Here is a 24,147-nt window from a genome sequence, read left to right as displayed (position 1 = left end):
ACACCAAATCAGTGAGATCCAGTTGCTAGTGGCTACAGTGCCATATACTACATTTCATAAGGACAAGGTGGTGCTCAGAACACACCCTGCATTCTTATATAAGGTCGTCTCCTCCTTTCACTTAAATGAGTAGATGGCGTTACCAACTTTCTTCGCGGTCCCTAAGGATGCCGCTCAGAGGGTACTACACTGTCTAGATGTCAGGTGTGCTCTAAAATACTACCTGGACATAACCAAGAGCTTACCCAAATCAGACTCCCTCTTCCTCACCTTTGGGGGATCAAAACTAGGCTGTCAGGCCTCCAAGGCTTCCATAGCAAGGTGGATGGTTATGGCCATCGAGGAAGCGTATGAAGGGCAGCACAAGCCATTAGCAGCAAACATGCATGCCCATGCCATCAGAGCCAAGGCCACGGTGGTGTCTTTCCAAAGACACGTCCCGTAGCAGGTTATCAGCAAGGCGGCTACGTGGCCTACTCCTGCAGTCTTCTGCAAGCACTATTGCTTGGATGCCAGCGCCAGATCTGATGCAGCATTTGGTCAGGCAGTGTTAAGGAACTTGTTTTCTTAAGAGGGGCAACTCTCCACTCTGGGGCTACATTCAGTTGTAAACACCCATACAGTATGGAGGAAAGGGGACAGGACGTAGAAGTAATTATAAGTTACTCACCGTAGTGACTAACATACTCCTAGTCCATAGTCTCCTTTCCTCCATACGTCCTACCGTCTAATAGAACTGGTGTCATTAGACAATGTTAATATTGTCGCCGCGTCAAAGTCGGACTGGGGAGTGGCGCCGGTGTGTGGAGTCAGAGGAGCGCTTGCTCCCAGGGCCGCGCCCCCGCACGCATCTAAATTTAAAGGGGAAGGTGATTTTTTGGGAGAAAAAGGTTCCGTCTCCAGTCCCTAGTGAGGGACACCCATACACTATAGAGGAAAGGAGACTATGGACTAGGAGTACATTAGTCACTACGGTGAGTAACTTATAATGTAATTGTCACTAGTGAAATGCATAGCGAAAGATGGCATACAATTGTGAATTTCTTTTAATTTATTTGATTTCATGATGACCTATGTAAATGCAAATAACTTATCACATTGCACTGGTGATGATGAACAAATAAAGCTTATTAAAAAAAAAAGACACCTATGGAGGGAAAGGTACAAAAAGACAATCTTTCCTAACAATGTACAAAAATGCACTATTTATTAGGCCTTTCGAATACACTTGCAGCAATGAAATCTTCTGTTAAGTATTATCACACAACTACTATCATATACATACACAATATGTATGGAAAACAGAATTCTGCAAGTGTGGGGCCACTGACAAGGTTTTCTTTCCCTGTGTTCAGAGAAAATATATATTGTGCCGGTGTGGCCTGCCACAGTTAACCACTATGACTCAGATGTAACTATAGGGGTGCTTGTTGAGCTTCAAAAAACAGACTGGATGCTGAATCTGGGTGTTCTCTGGGGTTCTCAAGGTTTTGGTCGCTAGAGTCCTCCCTCTCTGGGTCGACTTCCCCAGGCCTTTCCCTTCTCTCTGGTCCAGGTGTCCGTAACGGGGATGTTAGTTCTGTTGAACGGTGCCATCTGTCTGTGTGGGACTTATAATGTTTTCCCTAAGATGACGGCCTAGCCCGCTTATAACTCTAAGGGCGTTATGGGATGATGCCTCCTTCCACCCAGTTCCACCTATTCTTCTTGCACACAGTCTCACCTGACCCTTCCCTACACTAGGCTCAAGATGTTCTCCTGCCACGGTACTACTGTCCCTCTGATCTCACAATCCACCTTCCTACCTCCACCCTTATGTGTCACCACTCCCCTTATTCCTCTATCTCCAACCACCACACTGCTACCAATACCTCTGCTACTATCTCCTTCCTTTCTCCAAACTATTACTCCAGTTTCTACTCCCACTCTACTGTTACCACTACTACCACAGTACCACAACTACCTCTCTGCTACTGTCACTGCTCTCCCTACCACTCATTAACATCCAATTCTACCAACTACTACTTCCTGCTACTACCACCACTCCCACCTTCTACTCTATCGCTATTTCACACACTTGTTACTCTCACACACAAGCACCCCTCTTGCCAAAAGCTTCCACACTCCTGTCGCACTCTCCTCCTCTGGTTTCTCGGACGTCGTCCTCCACCTCCTGTCCTTGTTAGGGAGAATTCTCTGTTTAGGCTGAATTTCCCTACCTAGTGAGTCCCCCAGCAGCTTTGCTGGATTTCTGGGGTTTATTTTTTTCTCCTGCCAGGAGTGAGACTCTTTTACCCTCACTCTTGGGCATGTTGAAGTGTGTTTTCTTGGTTAAACCTTGTGTTGAATGGGCTATGGGGTCTTTTACTCCATAGGGCCTCATGTATTTTTTGGATGTGGGTTACACAGCACCCTCTGTGCCGTAACCCAGGGGTGTCCTAGGGACTCCCCAACATAGACTCCATACCCTGGGACTGACTACTGTCTCCCAGGGCATGTAAAGTCACCAAAGACTTTACTAGTCTTAAATCCTGAACAGAACCAGTACAAACCATCATATTGTGGACGTACTGGCTGGGGCAATTCGATTGCCCCAGGGTCTGTTAGTCGAGGGGGCACGTCTCCGTCCCCCCTGATCGAGTTTTGGCTGGTGGCAGTGGAAACTACTTTTTATATTCGACCGCAAATATTTTCCTATGGGATTTCCCATTGTTTTAGGCTAACACATTTAACTATTTATTTACGGTAGCCTTAAACATACCGCCGGTTTATATATTTATTATTATAACTCCGGTTGGGATTTTTTGCCAAAACTTGATACTAAAATGGCGTTGGCGTTCGCCTCTGTAACTCTGACCCAAAGTGGAGCCCTTTGTCCCACTTTTGGCGGGCTTCTCCACAGAAGCCCTCCAAAGTGGTGCCACTCTGTCTGGGGTACTTAGGAGGGGTGGAGGGGGATTTAGGCACCCTGGACTGAGTTACCTAGGTAACTCAAGTCGCACTCCGTCCTGATTGGCCCAAGTGGTGAGCCGGCCGGCTCACCACTTAGCATGGTTGAGTGACAGCTAGGCTGGGTGAATGGGGGTTTGCTGCATAAAAGCAGGGCTTTGGGGACTGGAACTTCAGAAGTCGCCACAGGACCTAAGAATCCAACGAGGGACGAGCTGAGCTGATCTGCTACGACGACACCGCCGGTGGAGCCCTGCTGAACCATCTCACCACTTTTCCCGACGACCGAGGAGAACTCTTAACGGAGTGGCTCCTTCCCTTGACTGGTGGGGACAACCAGTTTTCACCTTCTTTCCGTGCTTCGAGGTATCCCGTGGCCGCCTTGCCAGTGCCAAGCACCCCGGCAACCGGAACCCCACCACTTTTACCCCAACCGCGAAAGTCGGTACAACCCTTTAACCGGAGGACTCCGCGGCTGGTTTCTTCCCGGGCAGTGCAACGACCTTCTTCTTCTGCTCTTCAGCGAGATCTTCTTCTCCCCTGACCGACGTCGATCCTTGCTGCCACTGCCTGGAACAACTGCCCCCGCTGGAGGATCCTTTCCGTTAAGGTACCGTGTTCCGCCTGGCTTCCCTTGCCACCGACTGTACGAGGTAGTTTTAGCCCTCGGCTTTCGATCCTGGGATTGCCTGGGACACTTTGGCTAAACTTTCTGAGCCTCTCTAACTCTTTTCCGAACTCTTTTGCAAGACTCTGAATCCCTACCAACTGTGTGATCTTGGGCACGTTTTCGCTCTGTCTGCTCTAAGAGTGGGCCCTGCTTAGTGACTTTTGCTCACCTGTGACTTTGTGCTTCTTTGAGCTTACCAAAAGTGTTCTTGACCTTAGAGTGGTGTGTTTATCCTAATTCTGCTCTTTTTCCCTCCCTTCTTTAACCTACTAGAGTGTCATCTAACGTTAAGCGCTCACCTCTGTTTTAATTATGTGGTGTTAACCTAGAGTTGTCTAGATAGGAATAAGGATTGGGACTGCTTTCCATATAACTGTGTTTGGAGTGTTTTATTATATTTTGCTAGAGTGTTTTCAATTTGTGTGTTCTTAAAAATAAATAACTATATACTTTTGAAACCAAGCTCTGGTCAGTGTTTGCTTGTGCTATTGTGCCTGAGTACATATTGTGTATACTTTGCATACTGCCTAACTCTTCTTGAGGGAAGTCTGACTGCTCAGCCACAGCTACCAGGTAAATCTGGGTGGTGCAGACTGCTACCAAGTGGGTTTACTGCTATACCTGTAGTCTTAAATCTTTTGCAGTGTTCCCCAAGGGAACTGCACAGGTTTCTGCCTAACAGTCCTCGCCCAACTAACCCAGACTGAATCATTCCCAGGCGCCTACTTAAATACCGAACCCCCTCCCAGGATTGGGCACTTATTTAAACAATAGATTACCTGGCTCCACGGTTGTGTCATGGGCAGTGCTTGGGAGGCTTCAAAAGGCCCCCTTTTCCAACATGGACCCTGATAGGGTCCATGGACTTTGGATGTAAAAAGGCCTCCATGGGACCTTCTATTATAATATATCCCTGGTGGTTTAGTGGGGTAAAGGCCTTCATAGAGGTCTTTATTCAATAATTAGAAATTCCCTGGTGGCACAGTGGTTTTTATGGCCTTCATGCAGGCCTTTGTTTAAAAAAACTCAATTTCTTGGTGGTTTAGTTGGTTTGCCCCAAGGCCTCAATGGTGCCTTCCTTTATCAAAACGAATCCCTGGTAGGTAAGTGGAAGCTCTCTAGTGGCGCGTGCTCCAGCAGACATGGTCTGCCAGAGCTGGCCAGTGTTGTGGTTAACGCAGCACCCACTGGTGCCGCGTACACCGTTGCCACATCCTCCGGCGGCCAGTGTTATGGTTGATGTGGAACTAGCTGCTGTTGTGTCCATTATTGCTGCATCCTTAAGCGCTGTTTGCTGGGCTGCGCCAGCTTGTGCGGCCCGACCTCCTTGCTGCTGGTGTCCTCCCGGTTCCTGTTGCTGCCTGGAGCCTGCCAGTAATGTAAGTGTCCTGCCCACACTCTGGCACCATAGGCGGGTTGGACTCCCTCCCCCTGACAGCGCTACTACAGTGGCCCTGTCATAATATTCACTTTGGGCGATTCTGCTAACAGAACGCCAACACTTTACCTTTAGAAACTGTTATGCAACAGTTGGCAAAGTCAAGAGCTCCACTGTGAAATAATTGTGTGTGGTAAAGTAAGTAAGAAAATAGTGCAAACAGTAATTTAGAACTAGTATATACAGGTAAGTACATTAGGTATAACACTCACAGATGTACTTCTTAATAAGTCCAGCCATGCTAAAAAATTGTCACAAGTTCCACAATAAATACGCAGGTGGGTTTACTATTGGATTTGCTAACAAGATTTGCCAAAGTCGACGGTTAAGAGTAGACGTTCCAGAAGAAAAATTAAAAGGTAAGTAAAGTGGTTACAAGTTTCTCTCCCAATCTCAGCATGCTATCAGTGGCCCAGGGTGGGACCTTTGACCAGACAACCAATTTAATCAGGGAAGGAATAGATAGGGTTTGGATTTTACACCTTATGATGTGAGGGTAGTTGGAATACCTATGCAAACTCACTCCCTTTCCTCCGATTTCTTGAGCAACCACTTCAGGGGCTCCTGAATCTGCTGGGCCCACTTCTGTGCTGTGTCCAGTCATGTGAGCTCCAGGGGATATGGGTGCAGATGTCCCTTTCTGCATCCAGATTTCTTCTGGAACGGTTCTAGACTCCATCGATATGACCAGACAGGTGGACACCCTTAGCACGACATGAAGACCTCTACGCAGCAGGTGAACTCAAGAGGCATCTTGGTCATGATGATGGTGATTTGCAGCGGGATTCACCACGGTCTGGTGGCAATGGGTGATCCCTATGCGGACTCTTCACATCCTCGATTTTAGGCAGAGGAACATCGCTGCTGCTCTCCATGGTGAAGATGGGGTCATCCTGAAGACTGTTCCTTGCTTCTGCCACAAGTCTGCCTGCTGGAACCTGACAGGGATTACTTTACAGCACTTAGTTTACTGAGTCCTAGTGGTCCATCCTTTTCATGCAAGTCACTGTGGCTGTTGTCCTGCAGTGTGTCGCTGATCCAGCCGAAGGTCTGTCTGTACTGTCCCAGAACAGAAGATGTGAACCGCTGCATTGCTCGACCCAATCTCAACACCATCTCCAGCCATTGAACATTAGATGGAACTAACATTAGGATTATAAGGTTAATCACTGAAGAGACTTGCAGTCCCTTTGAATCAAATTTGCAATACAAGCTGAGCTGCTATTTTCAGTTGAAGGGGATGTCTGAATCCGAAGACTTGCCTAAAGCATTAGGTATTCTCCCTTGAACAGAGCAGTCATCTCTTTATTCTGATATTATGAAAGAACTTTCTTGGCCATTTTTTCCTGCAGTGCCCCTTCATACCTCTTCCTATTGCTCAGATGGCCCCCCTCTGCTTTTAGATGGTGCACCCTTCTTCCTGGCACAATCTAGGATGCCCAACGTACACCTTTTCTTCTCCATAACTTATCATTAGGACCCTCCTATTTGGCTTCAACAGTATCCTGGGACAAAGTGCTGTTTTCTGAAGCTAGGCTTCACCTTTTTTTTTTTAGATCGGCCTGTAGCTTTGTATAGCACTAAATAGCCATTCTTCGTGCTTGCAAGGTAACCGTGCATCATAGAGCCATGTGCCAGGCCTCATTCATGACCCAATCTTTTTAAGGTGCCCTGGTCAAGCTCTCTAGCTAGAAACGGCCAGAGATACTGCAGATGCAATGTTCAATGCTCTTGATTGTTGATTTCATCCTTCCAGCAGTGTTCCTCCCCACCTATTTTCATTTGAATCTGACCAAGCTTGTTTTCGGAAATGTGGCTCCCTTTACTCGTTGTTGGTCTTCTGGTTGCAGAATATTTCATTCTGGTACATCATGTGTGTTCATGTCCCTTTTACCTAGATATGTTCTCCTTTAGAGTCATTTATTTTGCTTATAGATTGCTTTCCTAACTGAAATGTACATACATTTCGATAGGTTTTCCTAAAGACTTGAAGTGTGTGCCTGTTTATCATACCATGTAGTATTTTCTTCTCGTAGTGTATTTATAAATTGCAATATTTTTTGAAGAAACCAGTCTGTGCCTGCTTTTTATTTGAAGTTTTTTTCTGATTTGACATCAGCATAAAAATGTAGCAGGGGTATCACCCTAATCATACGTCACTGTCAAATATGGTTGGAGACTTATATCCATGTTGTAAAGGTTCATTATTTTTCTACCGTTAGCTTGTAGTTCTCCTCAAGGTGGTGGTACATCTAATTTTTCTTTATCCCCTTTTTTAAAAGTGGTAACAGTTTTCTTAGAAACAATTTGGATTTACGAATACTTTTCATTTAACAAGGAGAAACAGTTTTCAACAACATATGAAAGAAATCTGGTACTAGTCCATAGACTGCCCCTTTTCTGCTGGACACCTGCAATTATCCATAGCATGGGTGCCAAGAAAGGCTTCTTCATTAGTAAAGTACATTTTAACCCCTTAAGTGCCAGGCTATTATGCAAGTCTATGCAAAAAGGACGAGCATACTCGTCCTTGGCACTTTTGGAGTGCATTTTTCTTCATTTGATGTTTTCATCTTAATCACATCACATTTATGTTAGTGTTTTTTTTAGTTTTATTAATATGTCTCCTGGGCTTGTTACCTGGCTATCCAACCCCTTCACTGGTGCCTCCCCTAAATTGAAGCTGCTCCATACCCCACCCCCCCCTGAAGTGGGCCTGATAGCTTTCCTTTCTCTTTCTTAGGTCTTTGTTCCAATACTACAAGGCCTGGCTCAGGCTGCCAAAGAGTGTTCTCTCGATAGTGACAACTTCAAGTATCCTCTAATGGTAAGAGCGTCCCTGCTTTAAATGTTTGGTTTTGATTAATGAGTACAGATTTACGGAAACCCACACCCACTATTACAAATCTATCAAACCATTGTTTTGAAACCTGCTTTAGTTTGATTTTGTGCTTATTATTGTTTTAACAAGTAACAAAATGTGCAGATCTCAAACACAACAGTACTGCTCTGCCTGGAGTCGGGGCCTTTGGTTTTGGTCTCTGGTCAGGGCATGCGTTGATTGAAATGAAAGTTTAAAAAAACTATTCCCCCTCCACCAAGCCCCCCCCCCCAGCCCCCGTGGTAGACTGTATGTAGTTCTATCCAGCATGTGTAATGTCAAAGTAAGATGTGAGGAATGGGGGATGTAAATGCTGGAAGCTTGAAGTGGTACTGAATCTCTGCATGATGTAGATAGCATTGGGTTCCTTGCCCTGCATATGGGGTGGGGATGTGGGAATGTAATAGGTGTGATGGTAGGATGATGCAATTGCATGGATAGCTTCATTGTGGTTCCCTGCACTAATTTATAATGCAGGTCACATGCACTCTCTTGTCCACTGTGTGAGGGTGTAAACGGAGGAGACTGACAAGGAGGGGTCATCTTGTGGACTACAAACTTTTATTAAATCAATAAAGAAACCTATCTCCCCCTCAACCTAGGAAAACTTTCGTGAGTTGTCAGAATGTCTGACAAAATGAAATGTTCCTCGTCGGAAACCAACTAATCTAACAATAATACTATAATCGTAATTCTTTAATTGAAGTGAAGTTCGTGTTTCCATCACGGTTAGGCAAAAACCTGTGCAGTTCCCTCTGGGACCACTGCAAAAGATTTAGGACTACAGGTGTTTGGCAGTAAACCCACTTGGTAGCAGTCTGTACCACACAGATTCACTTGGTAGCTGTGGCTGAGCAGTCAGACTTCCCTCAAGAAGGATTAGGCAGTATACAGAGTATTCACAATAGGTCAAGAGCACACAATAGAACAAGTAAACACTGACCAGAGCTTGGTGTAAAAGAGATATCATTATTTATTTAAAACCACACCTAGAAAAACACACAGGCACTAATAGTAAGCAATTCAAAAACACAGTCACTAAAAGGTATACACTCCCTTAAAAGAATATTAGACAAGTCTTAAGTAAAGCCCCACTTATTTTCAGACAGCGGTGAGCGCTTAACGTAGATGGCACTCTAATAGTTTGTTTTAAAAAGGGAGAGAAAAGCAGAGAAACAGATCCCAACACTTTTACAAGAACATAACAAGAGAGGAAGGCAAAGGAAAACCGTGAATTCAGCGCCAGTAGGACGGATCCACTTTAAGGGGATCGAAACGAAATGTGTCCAAGGTCACACGGTTGCAGTGCACAAAAGTCTTGTAATGATTCAAAAAGGAGTTGGACCAAAGAAAGGGACCAGTTAGAGGGTCAAGGCGGCCAGGCCAGTCCAGAAGGTTAAGGAGTTATTATTACCTTGTTGCAATCTTTAGAAAGGGAGGCCTGGCGGACACAGTACCTTAAAGTGGTGAGAACGCTCCAGCGGGGGCAGTTGTTCCTGGCAACGGATGCAAGTCGGTGCTTCGTCCAGGGGAAGAGAGGATCTCATCGTGGAGGAAGACAGGAGTCTGTTGCACTGCCATGGAAGAAACCAGCCGTAGAGTTTCTCAGGTACAAGGAGCGGTCCGGTGATTCGCCGTGCAGTGGTGAGTGGCTATCCGGCTGCCGGGGTGCTTGGCACGGGCAGTTCGACCACAAACCGGCCTGGGGTGCGAAGAAAGAAAGGTAAACTGGTTGTGCCCACCAGTCGGGGGAAGAAGCCTCTCCAGCCGGGAGATCTTCTCTGTCGTCGGGAAGTGGTGAGTCGGTTCCGCAGGGCTCCACCGGTGGTGTCGTCGTGGTAGGTCGGCTCAGCTTCTCCCTCGTCGGATTCTCAGGTCCTGTGGCGACTTCTGAAGTTCCAGTCCCCAAAGCCTTACTTTTATGCAGAAAACCCCCATTCACTCAGCCTAGCTGTCACTTAAACATGCTAAGTGGTGAGCCGGCCGGCTCACCACTTGGGCCAATCACACAAGAGTGTGACTTGAGTTACCAAGGTAACTCAGTCCAGGGTGCCTAAACCCCTCCCACGCCCCATGTGGTCCCCAGACAGAGTGGCACCACTTTTGGAGGCTTCTGTGGAGAAGCCCGCCAAAAAGTGGAACAAAGGGCTCGACTTGGGTTGGAGTCACAGAAGAGAACACAAACGCCATTTTAGAATCGAGTCTTGGCAAAAAATACCAACCGGAGAATTAATAATTAAATAAACTGGCGGTATGTTCGAGGCTATGAGAATTAAATAATTAAAGTTGGTAGCCTCAATCCCATAGGGAAATATTCGCGGTCCAATATAAAAAGTAGTTTCCACTGCCACCAGCCAAAACTCGATCAGGGGGGACTGAGACGTGCCCCCTCGACTAACAGACCCCAGGGCAATCGAATTGCCCCGACCAGTACATCCACAATATGATGGTTTGTACAGGTTTCTGTTAATAATTTGGGACTAGTAAAGCCAATGGTGACTTTACATGCCCTGGGAGACAGTAGTCAGTCCCAGGGTATGGAGTCTATGGTGGGGTGTCACTATGACACCCCTGTGTTACTGCACGGAGGGTGCTGTGTAACACACATAGGAAAAACACATGAGACCCTTTGGAGTAAAGGACCCCATAGCCCATAAAACACTTTACCAATCAAAGGAATACCATAAATCATGTCCAAGAGTGGGAGAAAAAGAGTCTCACTCTTGGCAGGAGAAAAAAACAAACTCCAGAAATCCAGCAAAGCTGCTAGGGGACTCACTAGGTTAGGAAATTCAGACTAAAGAGAGAATTCTCCCTAACAATCACTGTTGGGGAACATTTCTCTAAAGGCAACTTTTCCTCTATATTTGTGGACCCTGAGCCCCTAAACTTTTTGCTTTTGTTACAGTATCCTGATGTGACATTTTCGGGTGGAGAACAGCCCTCAGCTGCACTCTCCTGGGCTTTCGCTCATTGTTACAGGGAAATTGACCTGACCTTCAAGTTGCCAAGACTGAGAAACTTTGTTTCTCTTAGTCTTTCGACTTTGTTTCCACTTTTGGTAACATTTTACCATTGCGCAAAGTACATTACTGTACGGCACAACGGGGTCCTTGTTTTTTCTGGCCCTAGTCATCCACTAAGGATTTTTTGGTGAATGCAAATTGTGCAGACTGGTGGCAGCAGAAGCATTTGCTTGTATGTTTACAACTTTTTACCAAGCCAAACCGCGCTCTCACCTCTACTTTCTCTGTAGATATATATACCAGTAAGTGATGGCTGAACATTTCCACTGCCTCCTTCACTAACAACTTAGAACCAAAACTGTGACTACCTCACTCTGGCTTCCTTGCCTCACCTAAACCAATTCGAATTTAGCTATTTGTTTTTTTTACATCTTTGCACCCCCATTTGTACTGCATTTTGTGTCCTTTTTGCAACTACTAGGCCACCTGATGAGTTTGTTCTAGAACTGTGCTGTGCAGCCACTCCTCTCTCTTTCAACTATCCTCTGCCACTCCTATGGCACTCACTACCTTCCCTAACTTCTCTAGTGGCTACACTATCACCTATCCTCCCTTTATCACAAAGTCTGGAAGGAAAAAGCATAAAAAAGACATCCTGCCGACACTGATGTTAGCGCAATTTCCAGACAGGTCTTCACTGATATGCTCTTCTCTGTCCCCTCTCCAGATCTATGGACTGCTCATCTCATCACTACACTCTCACCTTACACATCCTCTCCCATTAATGGTGGCACCAAATGGGAAATCCTCTTGGCGGGCTTCACATCATCCAGGTGCATCATTCATGTCTATCACACTGGCACGATCTTGGTTTAAGGTCCTAAACCCAACAACCTCCTCTTTGACTTGCACCTGCTGTTCCTTATCAACTTCCTTCCCACACCCGCTACTTCTTCGTCTTTTCTCTCTGTCCCCTCTCCTCCGACTGGTGTACCCCACACCCTGCACCCTTCCTCGGAAAACCTTCAAAGGTGGAGACCTCTTGCATCTTGCCACACTCAATGCTTGTTCCGCCATCAAACACTCTGCCCACATCTGCCTCCTTTTTGAAGACATTGACCTCGAGATCCTTCCTCTTACCGAGACATGGGTCGCTGCTTTTGACTCCCTTCTCCCCGATGACTATAATATCATCTCCGAGCCTCGCCCTAACCAGGCTGGTGATGAAGTTGCTCTTTTCTTCCCTGAGTAGGTCCCTTCTTCCCTCATACCCACCCAGGCCTACTTTTCCTTTGAGAGCTTGGTCTGCAAGTTGGTCATCTCTCCTTCCTCCTCTTTCACCATCACTGCTATCTATAGGCCTCCTGGCACTACCACCCTGTTCCTCTTCAAATGGGCCGATTTCTCCTACTCTCTCCTCGCAGCCACTTCTAAATTCCTTGTGGGTGCTTTCAACATCCACCTTGACTCCTCAATCATTGCATCCACTCTCTTCCGTGACCGCTGCACCTTGCTCTCCTGCTATCCTCCACCCTGGTCCTACCCACTCGGCTGGACACTCTTGATGCCTTCATCCACACTGATATTTCACTCTCTTCCTCACTGATCACCCCACTCTCCTGGTCAGACCACTCTCTCCTCTCACCTGGGTCCTCTCGGCCCTCTGACTGCACCTCTCCCAGCCCTGCCAACCTCGTTCACGAACATCCGTCCTATGAAACGAGTGTCAGCTGCTGCCTTCACATCTACATTCATACCCCCTCTGCCTACTACAGACCCTACTTCTGACTCTGCTCTCAGCAGCCTCGATCTTGCCATTACTAATACCCTTGATATTCTTGCCCAATTCATGAGGATACACCTAAAACATGACTCCGAACGTGCAGCCCTGAAATGCAAGTGCAGAGCTGCAGAACGGAAGTGGCTTTACTTCAGGCTCACCCTCTGACAAACTGGTCTGTCGCCTGCTCCAAAGGCAATACAGACTATCAGTGTCAAGAAAAGAGCCCACATCCAGGCTTGCGTTTTTGGGGCATCTAACAACACAGCTGAACTGTTTAAAATCTGCAGGGAACTAGCCAACCCTTCCGCAGTCTCCTCCACACCTCTTTCCTCCCAGCCCCTCTGCAACACACTGGCCTCACACTTCACTGCATAAACTCAGGACATTCTCAGCACCCTTGCAGCCCTTCCCACCTTCTTGCCTCCTATGGCCTCCCATCCCCCCCTCTGCCTTTCTCTCCTCCTTCTCGCCTGTCGCACCTGATGAGGTCACCAGATTTGACTGTTCCATGAGGTATTACCCAAATTGTTCGTTTACAATTGTTCGAATGAACAATTGACCGAATTTAAAGGGTCACAATTGACCTTTTCACAATTGACCGTATATATATATATATATATATATCAAATGGCGAGAGGAGATGGTGAACCGCACTCCCGCGGGCCAGGCGTTAAAAACGCACTCCAAAATACCGGACAAAACTTACAAAGACACTGCCTGGAAAACAGATGTCTTTAATGTTTTTTTTATAGAAGATAAAAATTGCATTGTACAAAATAATTGACAACACATAGACAGCAACAGGTAGACAGACAAAAGCAGGACGCCATGGTACGCAGCCTGCAAAACAACATGTTTCGCGCTAACTCAGCGTTTGGTCACGTGATTTTATATATCTATCGGTTTGGTTATTTATATATATATATATATATAAGGGTTTTGGGGGGTTTGGCGTTGGGTGGTGGGTTTTCGTGGGGTTTCCCCCGCATATGTTACAATTGACCTTCACAATTCGGTCAATTGTGAAAAGGTCAATTGTAATTCGAACAGTTGTAAAACGAACAATTCGTATACAAACTTCCATGAAGGGCTCCTCCAAACAGGTCTCCCCCCTTCTCCCCCAGAACCATTAAGGACAACATTGGCTCTCTTGCCCCTGTACTTGCTTATTTCCGCAAACCACTCATTTGCTACTGGATCTTTCCACTCCTCCCTCGAGCAATCCCTTGTGCGCCTCCTGCTGAAAATACCTTCTGTAGACTGTCTTGTCCAGCCAGTTACTGCCCCATATCTATGCCCCCTTGCTTGGGAAACTCATTTAGAAACTGGTCTTTCCCCCCAAATTACCCAGCACACTGAACTCGTTGGTTGCCTCCACTACCTTCAATCTGGATTCCGAGCATCCAGAGGCACGGAAACTGCTCTCCTGAACACCCACAAGGAACTGATTGTATCTCTTGCCTTTTGCATTTGATACGGTCAACCATTCCATCCTCATAAAACGGCTCCACAATAACCTAGTTATCTCAGAGCTGGCACTGGATTGGCTGACCGCCTTCATCAAGTGACTGTCCATCCCTAGTCATTCTGGGATATTTCTGCTCTCCCGCCTCTTTCTGCACCTGCAGGGTCCCCCAGGGCTCCAACCTTTCTCTTTGGCTTTTTAATAACTATCTTGCTCCACTTGCACACGTCATTTCCTCCTTCTCCACAAACTTCCAGTGTTATGCAGATGACACACAACTCTTCAAACTTCCTCTGATGCTCTTCTCACTTCATCTATCATTCCTGACTGTCTATCTGCCATCTAGTCCTGATGTACTTCCAATGATTTCTGCCTCCACGCCAGCAAGACTGAGATCCTTCCTATCAGGACTTCAGCTCCTTCTTTCTCTCCCTTACTCTGGGCATCCTCGATGGGCTCCCCCCCCCCTCTCCTTCATCTGAAGCCAGAAACTTTGGAGTCATCCCGACTCGTCTCTCTCCTTCATCCCTCACATTCAGGACCTTGCCAAGAAGTCACACGTTCAACTGCACCTCCTCAAAGGAATTCTTCCTTTTCTCACTTTCCCCCAGACGCTCCATGTCTCTAGAGCGCTAGTTCTCTCTAGGCTAGACTACTGCAATTGCCTTTTCCTTATTCTACCCTCTTCCTCTCTACGACCCTTCCAGCTTATCCAGAATAGGGCTGCAAGACTTCTCTTTGGCCTCAAACCCATGGACCACATCTCTCCAGCGCTAAAAACTCTCCACTTGCGCCCGGGTTGCTGCAGGGATCAAAATCAAATCCCTCTGCATCACCCACAAGGCTTTTTGGGTCTGGGGACCACGCTATCTGCAAATTGCTCTCACTAAATACTCTCCCTCTAGATCTTTACGTTCCTCCGGCACCAACTCTCTGCGTATTAAATGATTAGCTAAACGGGCGAAAGAGTGTCAAAGTGTTCTGCAGTGAAGGAGGACAGGCAGCTGTAAGGAGTGCTGTGGCTGTTGCGCTATTGTGTCTTTAAGAGAATTACACAGCAGACCTTGCATTGCTTAAAACTTGAATCACTAGGGAAAGCATAGCCAAAGTGTTCTGCAGTGTTCCGCGGGACCAGGCGGTGACGAGGCGTTGCAGGACCTGTGAAGACATTCTCCTGCGAAAGGGAAGGAAGACCCAGAAGCCTCCCGGTAAGCAGAGGTGGACGCAGGGGCTGGGGGGCAGGTGAAAGGTGGAGAAACCAGTACTGGAGCTCTTTAATGGAAGATTAACACATCCCAAACCAGCAATTAAAACTTAGAAGAGGGGCTAGTGCTGGTCTATTTCGGAAAACAGCAGGAAACTGCCCCAAGGCCTTTCCACCCCTTAACACGGGAGTATTGCAAAGATGGCCACAGCACTCAGAAATTAACCTCAGGTTGACAATATCTAAAAAAACAACTTGAAAAGAGAGCTGCAACCTAATAAAAGTGCTTAAGTATCATTTAAGTGGTTACCTCAGAATAATCATGAAATTAAGAAGTGAAGTCAAGAGAGGAATGCCATGTAAGGAGGACTTCATTAATTAATTACCGGAATTGTTAACAGAGCAAGAATGCAAAGTATTTGACATGCGCCAGGACAGGGGTGAAACCACTGACCACATTCAACAGAGACTGGGGGTAGTGAATCCGCCTCGAGCCTGACAGGAAAAATCAACTAATCTGGATTTTACACTAAACAGCTACTCGATACAGAGTAAAATAGGGGAATGTTTTATAATCATGCGGCTGCTGCCTCAAAAACTGTACCCCTTACCCCCCATTGGAGGACGGCAACTGATTTTGGAAGGTCTGAATTTCCCTTCAGTCTCCTTACTCCAGGGCAAGAAACCTTTCCCCAAAGGAGAGGATGAACCACCGAAGGATTATCCAGAAAGAGACTCCTGATCTAATACCCCTGAGCTTTTTAATACCCCAATAGAGGAAGATAGATCTTGCAACCTGGACTTATCTGACCATTCAAACTCTTCAGTGTGTGGCAACCTAACAGAGATCAGTATGGAACATCAATCACTAGCTGCATTGAACTTTGTACCTCATTGGTCAAAGTGTTTGACATTCTAAAGGTAGAAACAAATGGCACCACCGAACGAATTAAGAAAATGATCTCTATTTTAGAATTATTGCCTAGAAGAGATGAAGTGAAACACTTCTTTAAAAACTAAGTGAAGGAGAATGTAAATAATCTAGTGGACATACAGAAAACATTTATTCAGCTGCCCTTCCATGGAAAAGTCCTTGAATCTGCAATAAGAATCGAAGATATCCAAAAACAAATTGCTACCATGTCATCTGTAAACCCCCAATTGGAGAATCTAGAAAGCGGGGAAGCGTACTTAAGTGTGCAAATCATCTCAGGGATGCCGTTAAGAAGTACTACAGCACCAATAGTCCCAAGGAAAGAATCACCTGCTTTCATGGACACCCCTGTCATGATCACTGGTCTGGGTCACACCAGCCCCCATATCCCTGAGCCCACTTCTACCCACTGTTTCACCCAGAGCCACATCAGTACCCATACCCCTGTACCAGGGCAACCCCTCAAGACCCACCAAGTACAGAGAAGTTGGACCGCTCTCATAAACCTTTGGCACTGCCATTGACTTCACATTTCTTAAAAGACCTTCCATGATGGCTGTCGTGTTTGCAGTAGGCCAGATTTCCAATATGGCCACCGGGAGAGCCATGATTTATTGAATGGGAATCTCACGCTAGGCATGCAAGAACTCCTACTATTTATACCACGCCCCAGGCTCCTCTTGCTGCTTTGCGTTTTACTGTTTGATGCAGTGGATGCTTACTGCGAGGTCTGCTTCCATGTTGATTCCCGTATTCCGGAGCCTACAGCTTCTGCAGTCATCTACGCTTAATCATTGCTTCAGCAACCTACCTGATGACAGCATTCCGGAGTCTCCAGCTGGTAGAATTAATCACTCTTCAGTCGTCTTCCATATCTAGGAGTGATGGATAGAGTCAAAGTTAGCAACAGCAATAAGGAAATGCAAAGAAATACTTAGACTTGAGCAGAAGGACAAGAACAGCACAAAAAGAAGATATAGACGGACAAGAAAGACATTAAGGAGGGAGGGAGACAAACACAGCATCTGGCAAGTCACAGCTGGCCTGGACAAGCATATGCCAGTGGCGTAACTGGCCACAGATGCTCTGGAGTTCTTCACATGCCTCCATCAGTACATCCACAGGTACGTCCAGCCTCCTGGGGGAAAGAATAGCCGGATCGGGAGGGGGGAGCCTTAGAGATAATGGGAACCCTAACGCCAGTATTGATACTTGTATTGTGGTTGTAGGCACACATCTCTGGCAGACCTCTGTTCAACCACACAGCCTCAGGGAATCATCCAACCATCATCTCCATCCCTTTCTCCTCAAGTCTGTGTAAGGGTCACATCTACCCTGGTTTGGGGGCGAGTGGTGCAAGTCACGTTGCAGGAGTCTGGGTGCTTCTGCAGAGTCCCCAAGTAAGCGTTACAGACCGCAAAGCCCACGATAAACACTCTGCCCGAGCGTCATGGAGTCCTCAGATGTGGATCAACTAGCCCTGGTTCTAGGAGACCTCAGATCCGAGTTACAAGCTGCCCACTCTGAGACCAATGCCCTATGACGAGAACTGGTCGTTAATAGGGATCGCACTGATGAGCTAGCCAGGCAGTTTCTACAGGCACAGGGAAGGCAAGTCCCTTTGCCACCACCAGGCCCATCACCATCAGCAGCCCCGCCAGTCCCTGTCCATGTTTTCGCCATTGGCATCACCGGAACGCTTTTACGGGAACCACATAAGTATGCTGCCTTTATGAACCAATGCAGGCTCCACTTCCTCTGTAAACCAGGAGCTTTCCCTGATGACCAAACCAAAGTGGTTTCATTCTGTCATACCTAGGGGGCCATGCGGCCTCCTGGTAGATTCCATTGGTGAACCAATGATGACCCTATACTACGCAACTTCCCAGGGTTTCAACGGGAACTATAGATTGGTAGCGATAACGAATTGGCTACAAGACAATCGTACCACACTCTTCTACAGGGGTGTCGGGATAACTCGAGGATGAGTTAGCGCAAGTTGTGAACCCGCCTGCCTGTTGCTCAGAATACGTAGACCTAGTGATGCAATTGGATCATCGTTTGCACGATCGAAAGACTGACTGTTCACGTTCCGAAGCAACCCCCATGTACGTCCACTCGAAGGAGAGCCCAGCCCGCCACACTGAGACGTGACACATGGAGGAAGCACCTGAACCTATGCATTTGGGGGGGTATCTGAGGCCCTCTGACCAGGGAAGAGAGAGAGAGAGAGGGGCATAGACATCAACAGTTATGCCTGTATTGTGGCGATGCTGGCCACTTCTTGTGGGACTGCCTGGCGAAGCCGGTCAAGAAGCAGTGTAGGAGCAGTGGAAGCAATCCCCAACGAACGGTCTTCGGAAAACTACATGGCCGACAAGAATAGAGGTCAACTTGTCAAGCGCAGAAAAGGTTACTGTGGCCTTGCATCTAGCTGTCCCCGTCGTCTTAATCTGCCCTCAGCAGCCTCACAGATTCATGCTATTGAAGCTTACATAGAAAGTGGAGCTGTGGGCAGTTATATGGACTACACCATGGCCCCCTGAATCGGAGTTCTGCTACAACAGAAGTCTACTACAGACAACATAGTTGACATAGATGTCACACAGTTGGCTTCAGGACCAATAACCCAGTGCACAGAGGAAATGGTGCTCCTTTGTCGGGATGGCCATCGGGAAAATATTGCCTTTGACCTCTTCAATCCTCCACAATTCCAAGCTATCTTAGGGATGCCCTGGTTGGAGTGTCATAACCCTAACATTGACTGGCGAGCAAGAATTTAACTTTTTCCAAGACCTGTAGTATTAGATGTTATCACAAACCTCCTGAACAATCATCCTCAACAACATCAACAGGGCTTAGCCTGGTGTTGTGTTATGGGAATACTGCCTCCTGAATATGCTGAGTATCAGAAAGTCTTCCACAAGGAACAAGCGAACACCCAACCTCCGCACAAGCCCTACGATTTGCCAGATCGACCTGATTCCGGGCTCACCGATGCCATGTAGCCGGATCTATGCTCTAACAGAACAAGAAAACGTGCATCTTTGTAACTACCTTGATCAATACTTGGCTAATGGCTTCATATGACCCTCCAAGTCCCCTGCAGCATCGCCACTCTTTTTCATACCAAAGAAGGAAGGAGACCTGCGTACCTGTATAAGGTGCATTTATAATCTGTCATTGGATATATTATCAGTTTGCAGGGCCCATAGTAGTTCCCCTAACAGTCAAGAATCAGAGAGACATGTAGGCATAGATGTATCTGCATTATCTCCACCCGCGTCGGCCAGGGTCTGGAGGTACGTCCAAAAGGGAGGCCATATGAAATGAGGTCTGCAGCTCAATGGTTGCATTGATATCCAGCGTTCCTCTGTGTCAACCACCCAAGTGACAGCACACAGCCACTGGTCAATAGTGGGTACATTAGGCTGGAGCCACACCAAAAGTATACATTGCATTGCTAAAAGCATACAATGACTAGCAAGCTTAGGGCCACCTCATTGGACTAATGTGAACTCGTGAAAGAGGCAATTCGTGGGGGAAGAGTTAACAGTGCAGTCAAGCATATTTGAAATAGCAGTACACACTTTAACCCAGTATTCAGGTATTGTGGGACAGGCCCATGTGAAGGTACGCAGCACCATCAGTCTGGCATCTGGGACAGAGAGACAAATGATCCGGAAACATACTGTGTAATCTTGCAGGGGTGTAATGAAACCTGTGAAATACGTGGAAGTGAATCAGGCGCAACTTGGCGCTCAGGGATACTGCACGGATACGACCACAAATAGTATCCCACTGCTCCTCATTTATTTCGGTACCGAGATCCCTCCCACAAGCCTCTTGGAGCTTAGTGAGGGGTTTATTACACTGCTCCTGAAGCAGTGTGTACAGTCTAGAGACCAAACCTAAGGGAACAGTGGAACCCGACACAAGTGGCAATAGAGAATCATCTGGGGGCTGTGTGGGGTACACAGGCCACAGTTTCCGAACTGCACGCCTCAGCCCAGCGTATTGCAACCACCCGTCAGGGAACCCCCCATCCTTCCACGCATGTCAGACCAATTAACAAAGGAGCCTTGCTCGTACATGTCACCGAGGGTAGAGAAGCCCCAGCAGTCCATTTGGCCACATCTGTCTTACTTATCCGAGGGAATTCGGGTGCCAGGTTCCACAGCGGCAAGTCCTTGAGGAATGGGTGGGTAGCACCAGTTTGTTTCCTTATTTTATCCCAAGTCAGCACAGTGACGCCCGCCTGGCCTGGTACACCTGAGTCTTTCCACCAACAGGGGCAGGAATAAAGAGCCCAGCTCCCTGGATCCAGCTGCCAGTCGTTCAATTGTCACACGTGGAAGTGGTGGGCCCTCTGTTGTCCATTATGCCGCATAATGAGCCTGCGCTGCGAGTCAGTATAGCTCAAAGTCGGGAGCCGCCAACCCCCCTTTTTTGTGTGTTCTCATTTGAGCCTCACCACCCCCGAACACCGCAAGAAACTGTTGATCAAGGATCTGAGTCTAGTGAACAATACCATGCCAGGCCAAATTGGAATATTTAAAAAGCGATGGAGCAATTGGGGCAGCACTACCATCTTGAGCAGAGACACCTTGCCAGATTGAGTGATGGGCAGTTTCGCCCAAGAGAGCAGCTTCAGACTAAGTTGCTGCATGTAGGTCTTGTAGTTACATTCGTATAACGAGTGTGGACTTCTTGTGACCGTAACTCCCCGGTACTGTATCTCAGCCGGGGCACAAACAAGCCCCATAAGGTCCCCCGGGGCTACAGTAGTATTGTTCAGGGGAAAAAGCTCAGATTTAGCCCGATTAACATGGAAGCCCGACATAGAATCAAAGTGAGCGATATCCTGCATGATGGGTATGAGATTACGGTCCTGATCCCTTAGGCATAATAACGCATCGTCCGCATAAAGAGAAACCATCTCGGGCAACCGGGCAACCATACCCCCCCCTGTGCGAATGGTTATGCCGTAGCAAGTCTGCAAAGGGCTGCATGACAATCGCAAAGATAAGTGGAGACAAAGGGCACCGCTTTCTAGTTCCCCTGCCTGTATCAAACGGGGGCGAAAGCAGGCCATTGGTGTGCACGCTGGTGGTAGCTTTGGCATAGAGCAACTTCACCCACGATATAAAGCGGTAACCAAAACCGCCAAAAGAAAGCCCCAAGACACAGAATCAAATGCTTTTTGGACTTCTAGTAGGACCGCCACGACGCTCACCCCTGGATCAATTTGAGATAGGACATTAAATAATTGCCTCAGGTTGAGGGCCGTAGAGCGGCCGGGTACGAAACCTGACTGGCCAGCATGTATCAAGTGTACCATGTATGAGGCCAGCGGGAGAGCAATCACTGTGGCAAATATTTTAAAGTCACTGTTAATCAGTGATAAAGGGCGATATGACCCACATTTTGTGGCCGGTTTGCCGGGTTTAAGAAGAACAGTTATCACTGCCTCCCTCAATGTAGGGGGCAACTCCTTCCTAATGCATGACTCGTCCCACAAAGCTGCTCGTCGGGCGGGGCAAGGAGGGATTTCTAGCTTTTGTAAAAATCAATGGTGAGCCCATCAGGCCGGGGGTCCTTATTGGGAGGCAAAGCATTAATGGCACGGATGATCTCCTCGACCTGCATGGGGCAGTGTTACGGACTTGATGGTCGTGCAGAGTATGAATACCTCTGTCCCCAAGTACCACACAGGCAATACCAGAAACACTGCCTGTGCAGTCTTTGAGGCCACAGGTGTGGTAGTCTGTCGGGCCTGGATTCGGGAACAGCCAGAAGAACCCCTTGAACGCTGTAAGGCAATAAATGTTTATGTACAGGGCAGAAAGTAACAACACAAGAACACAGGAAGAGGTATCTAAGCACTGCTTACCTATGAGCACTGAAAGGTCACCCAGAGATGGGGAGGAGGACTGGACCCCGGGCAATGATCCGTGGCTAGCTTCTCCTAGTGAGGTATGGCAGAGGTGAGCCACCGGGATAGCTTGATGGAGTCAGGGGCACTGACAGGTAAACACCTAGCGTAGGGCCGATGGCCAAAGTTCCAAGACAAAACGTAATCCGTAGAGTATCCAAAAGACAATTCCGTGGTCTGGCAACAAAAGGTCCAAAGTTCCAAAACAGATTCAGGGCGCAGGCAAAGACAGTCCGTAAAACAAAACGTGGTTGCGAAGGAAATCCAAATCCGAAACGAAGAACGAAGCGTCACACAATCCTGGAGGAAACAGCTGTGAAGCAACGCTTCCGTGTTTCCGAATGCATTTAACCAATAGCAGAAGTCACGTGATGCGTAACACGGAAGCGTTGATGCGTGATGGAACGTCACGTGATCTGTGACGCGCAGGTCTCCGTGAATGGTATCGGGGGAACATCACATGAACCGTGACGCGCAGGTCTCTGCGAAAGGCGTCGGGTGTTGTGACCAAGCGGGATTCTCCAGTTTAGTTGCCAATGACAGGAGGGGCGATACACGCCAGGTCTATCATATCGTGCTCTACTAAGGGCGAGAGGACGTAAAGATGTTCGTGTGCCTGGGTGTGTGTGTCGGGTGATGGGATGGATGGAGGCTGAAGGCGGGTGGAGACATGTACCTGTAGGGGTGCACTTGGTTGTGCGGAAGATGTGACAGGCGGTCAAGTGTATCCCTACTTTAATTGGAAAGAGTAGACAGTGGAAACCCATCTAAGAACGTTTCTATGTCAGTAACAGGGACTTCATCACAGCTGTTGTATAGCTTGGCATAAAAGTAGCGGAACGCTGTGTTAACGTCATTGTTTGTGTGGACCAGGACACCTTTGGTATTTCCAATAAGGGAAATGTGACACCCGCCCCCCTCTTGATGCACCAGCCTGGCCAGCAGGGCACTCGGCCGCTCCCCATCCCTGTATTGCCTAGCGGCCATTGGGTTATCCAAAAATGTACGCTCTCTCTCCGCCACCTCCTTGAAACCATCAAAAGTATTGTTAATGGCACTGAGAGTTGTAGCCGTTGAATCCAGTACATACAATGTCTCTAACTGCTTTAGGGTATTATCACACTTAAGGATATACCTACGTATCGTCTTTAGGATTCCCGCGTCTTTAGCAATGGCCGTACCCCGGATATATGCTTTAAAGGCTTCCCAGAGGACAGCTAGTGAGTCCACAGTGCCAGTATTGGTAATAAAATAGTCGTTCACGCATTCTCCCAGTTCGGACTTGAACACCAGATCCAGTAACAAATATAGTTTAAACCTCCAGGATTGGTCAGAGGGCTGCTGTCCATACCAGGTCAAGTATAGCGTAATTGGGGAGCGGTCAGAGTATGTTCTCAGAAGTATATCTGCGCCAGTTATGCAGTTGATTAGCTTCCCAGACAGTAGCCACAGATCTATCCTAGAATTTGAATCATGCACTGATGAATAGAAGGAATACCCCCGGGATTGGGGATGCAGTAATCGCCATGCATCCACTGCTCCAAGATTGGTCAGCTTATCCAGGATAGTAGGGGCTGCTCTAGACAGTAGTCAGGCCTTGCTTGCAGGTCTGTCCATTGTGAGATCTAGGATGGTGTTAAAATCTCCCCCCAAAGGACCAGAACCAGTGGATATCTGTCTAGCATGTCGGCCAGCTGTGCATAAAACTCAGGCTTGTCCGTGTTGGGACCATATATGTTAAGCAATACCACCGCAGTGCTACTCAGTATCCCGTGCAACAACACTCAACGCTCCAGAGGGTCAATCCGTGTATTGAAGTGATTTGTGAATCATGGTCATCACACCCCGGCTTTGGGTAGAATATTGTGTGTAAAAGCGCTGAGCGCTCCAACTTTTAGCAAACCTCTCACACCCAGCTGCCA

General features: G+C 47.4%; 1 protein-coding gene across 2 annotated transcripts in view; it reads left to right on the top strand.

Moving 5' to 3' along the window:
* The window catches only part of UBE4B (ubiquitination factor E4B), a 2,401,822-nt gene that overhangs the window by 633,354 nt on the left and 1,744,321 nt on the right, over positions 1-24,147 (top strand). For both annotated transcript variants that reach the window (XM_069609995.1, XM_069609996.1), the window contains one exon: positions 7,801-7,884. In XM_069609995.1, coding sequence (XP_069466096.1) covers positions 7,801-7,884 — 84 coding nt within the window. The remainder of the gene's footprint in view (positions 1-7,800; positions 7,885-24,147) is intronic.

This window comes from Ambystoma mexicanum, chromosome 8, assembly GCF_040938575.1.
Source record: "Ambystoma mexicanum isolate Mex_15411 chromosome 8, UKY_AmexF1_1, whole genome shotgun sequence".
Lineage (NCBI taxonomy): Eukaryota > Metazoa > Chordata > Amphibia > Caudata > Ambystomatidae > Ambystoma > Ambystoma mexicanum.
Note: the sequence above shows the minus strand (reverse complement) of the source record. Positions and strands in the feature narration are given on the sequence as shown.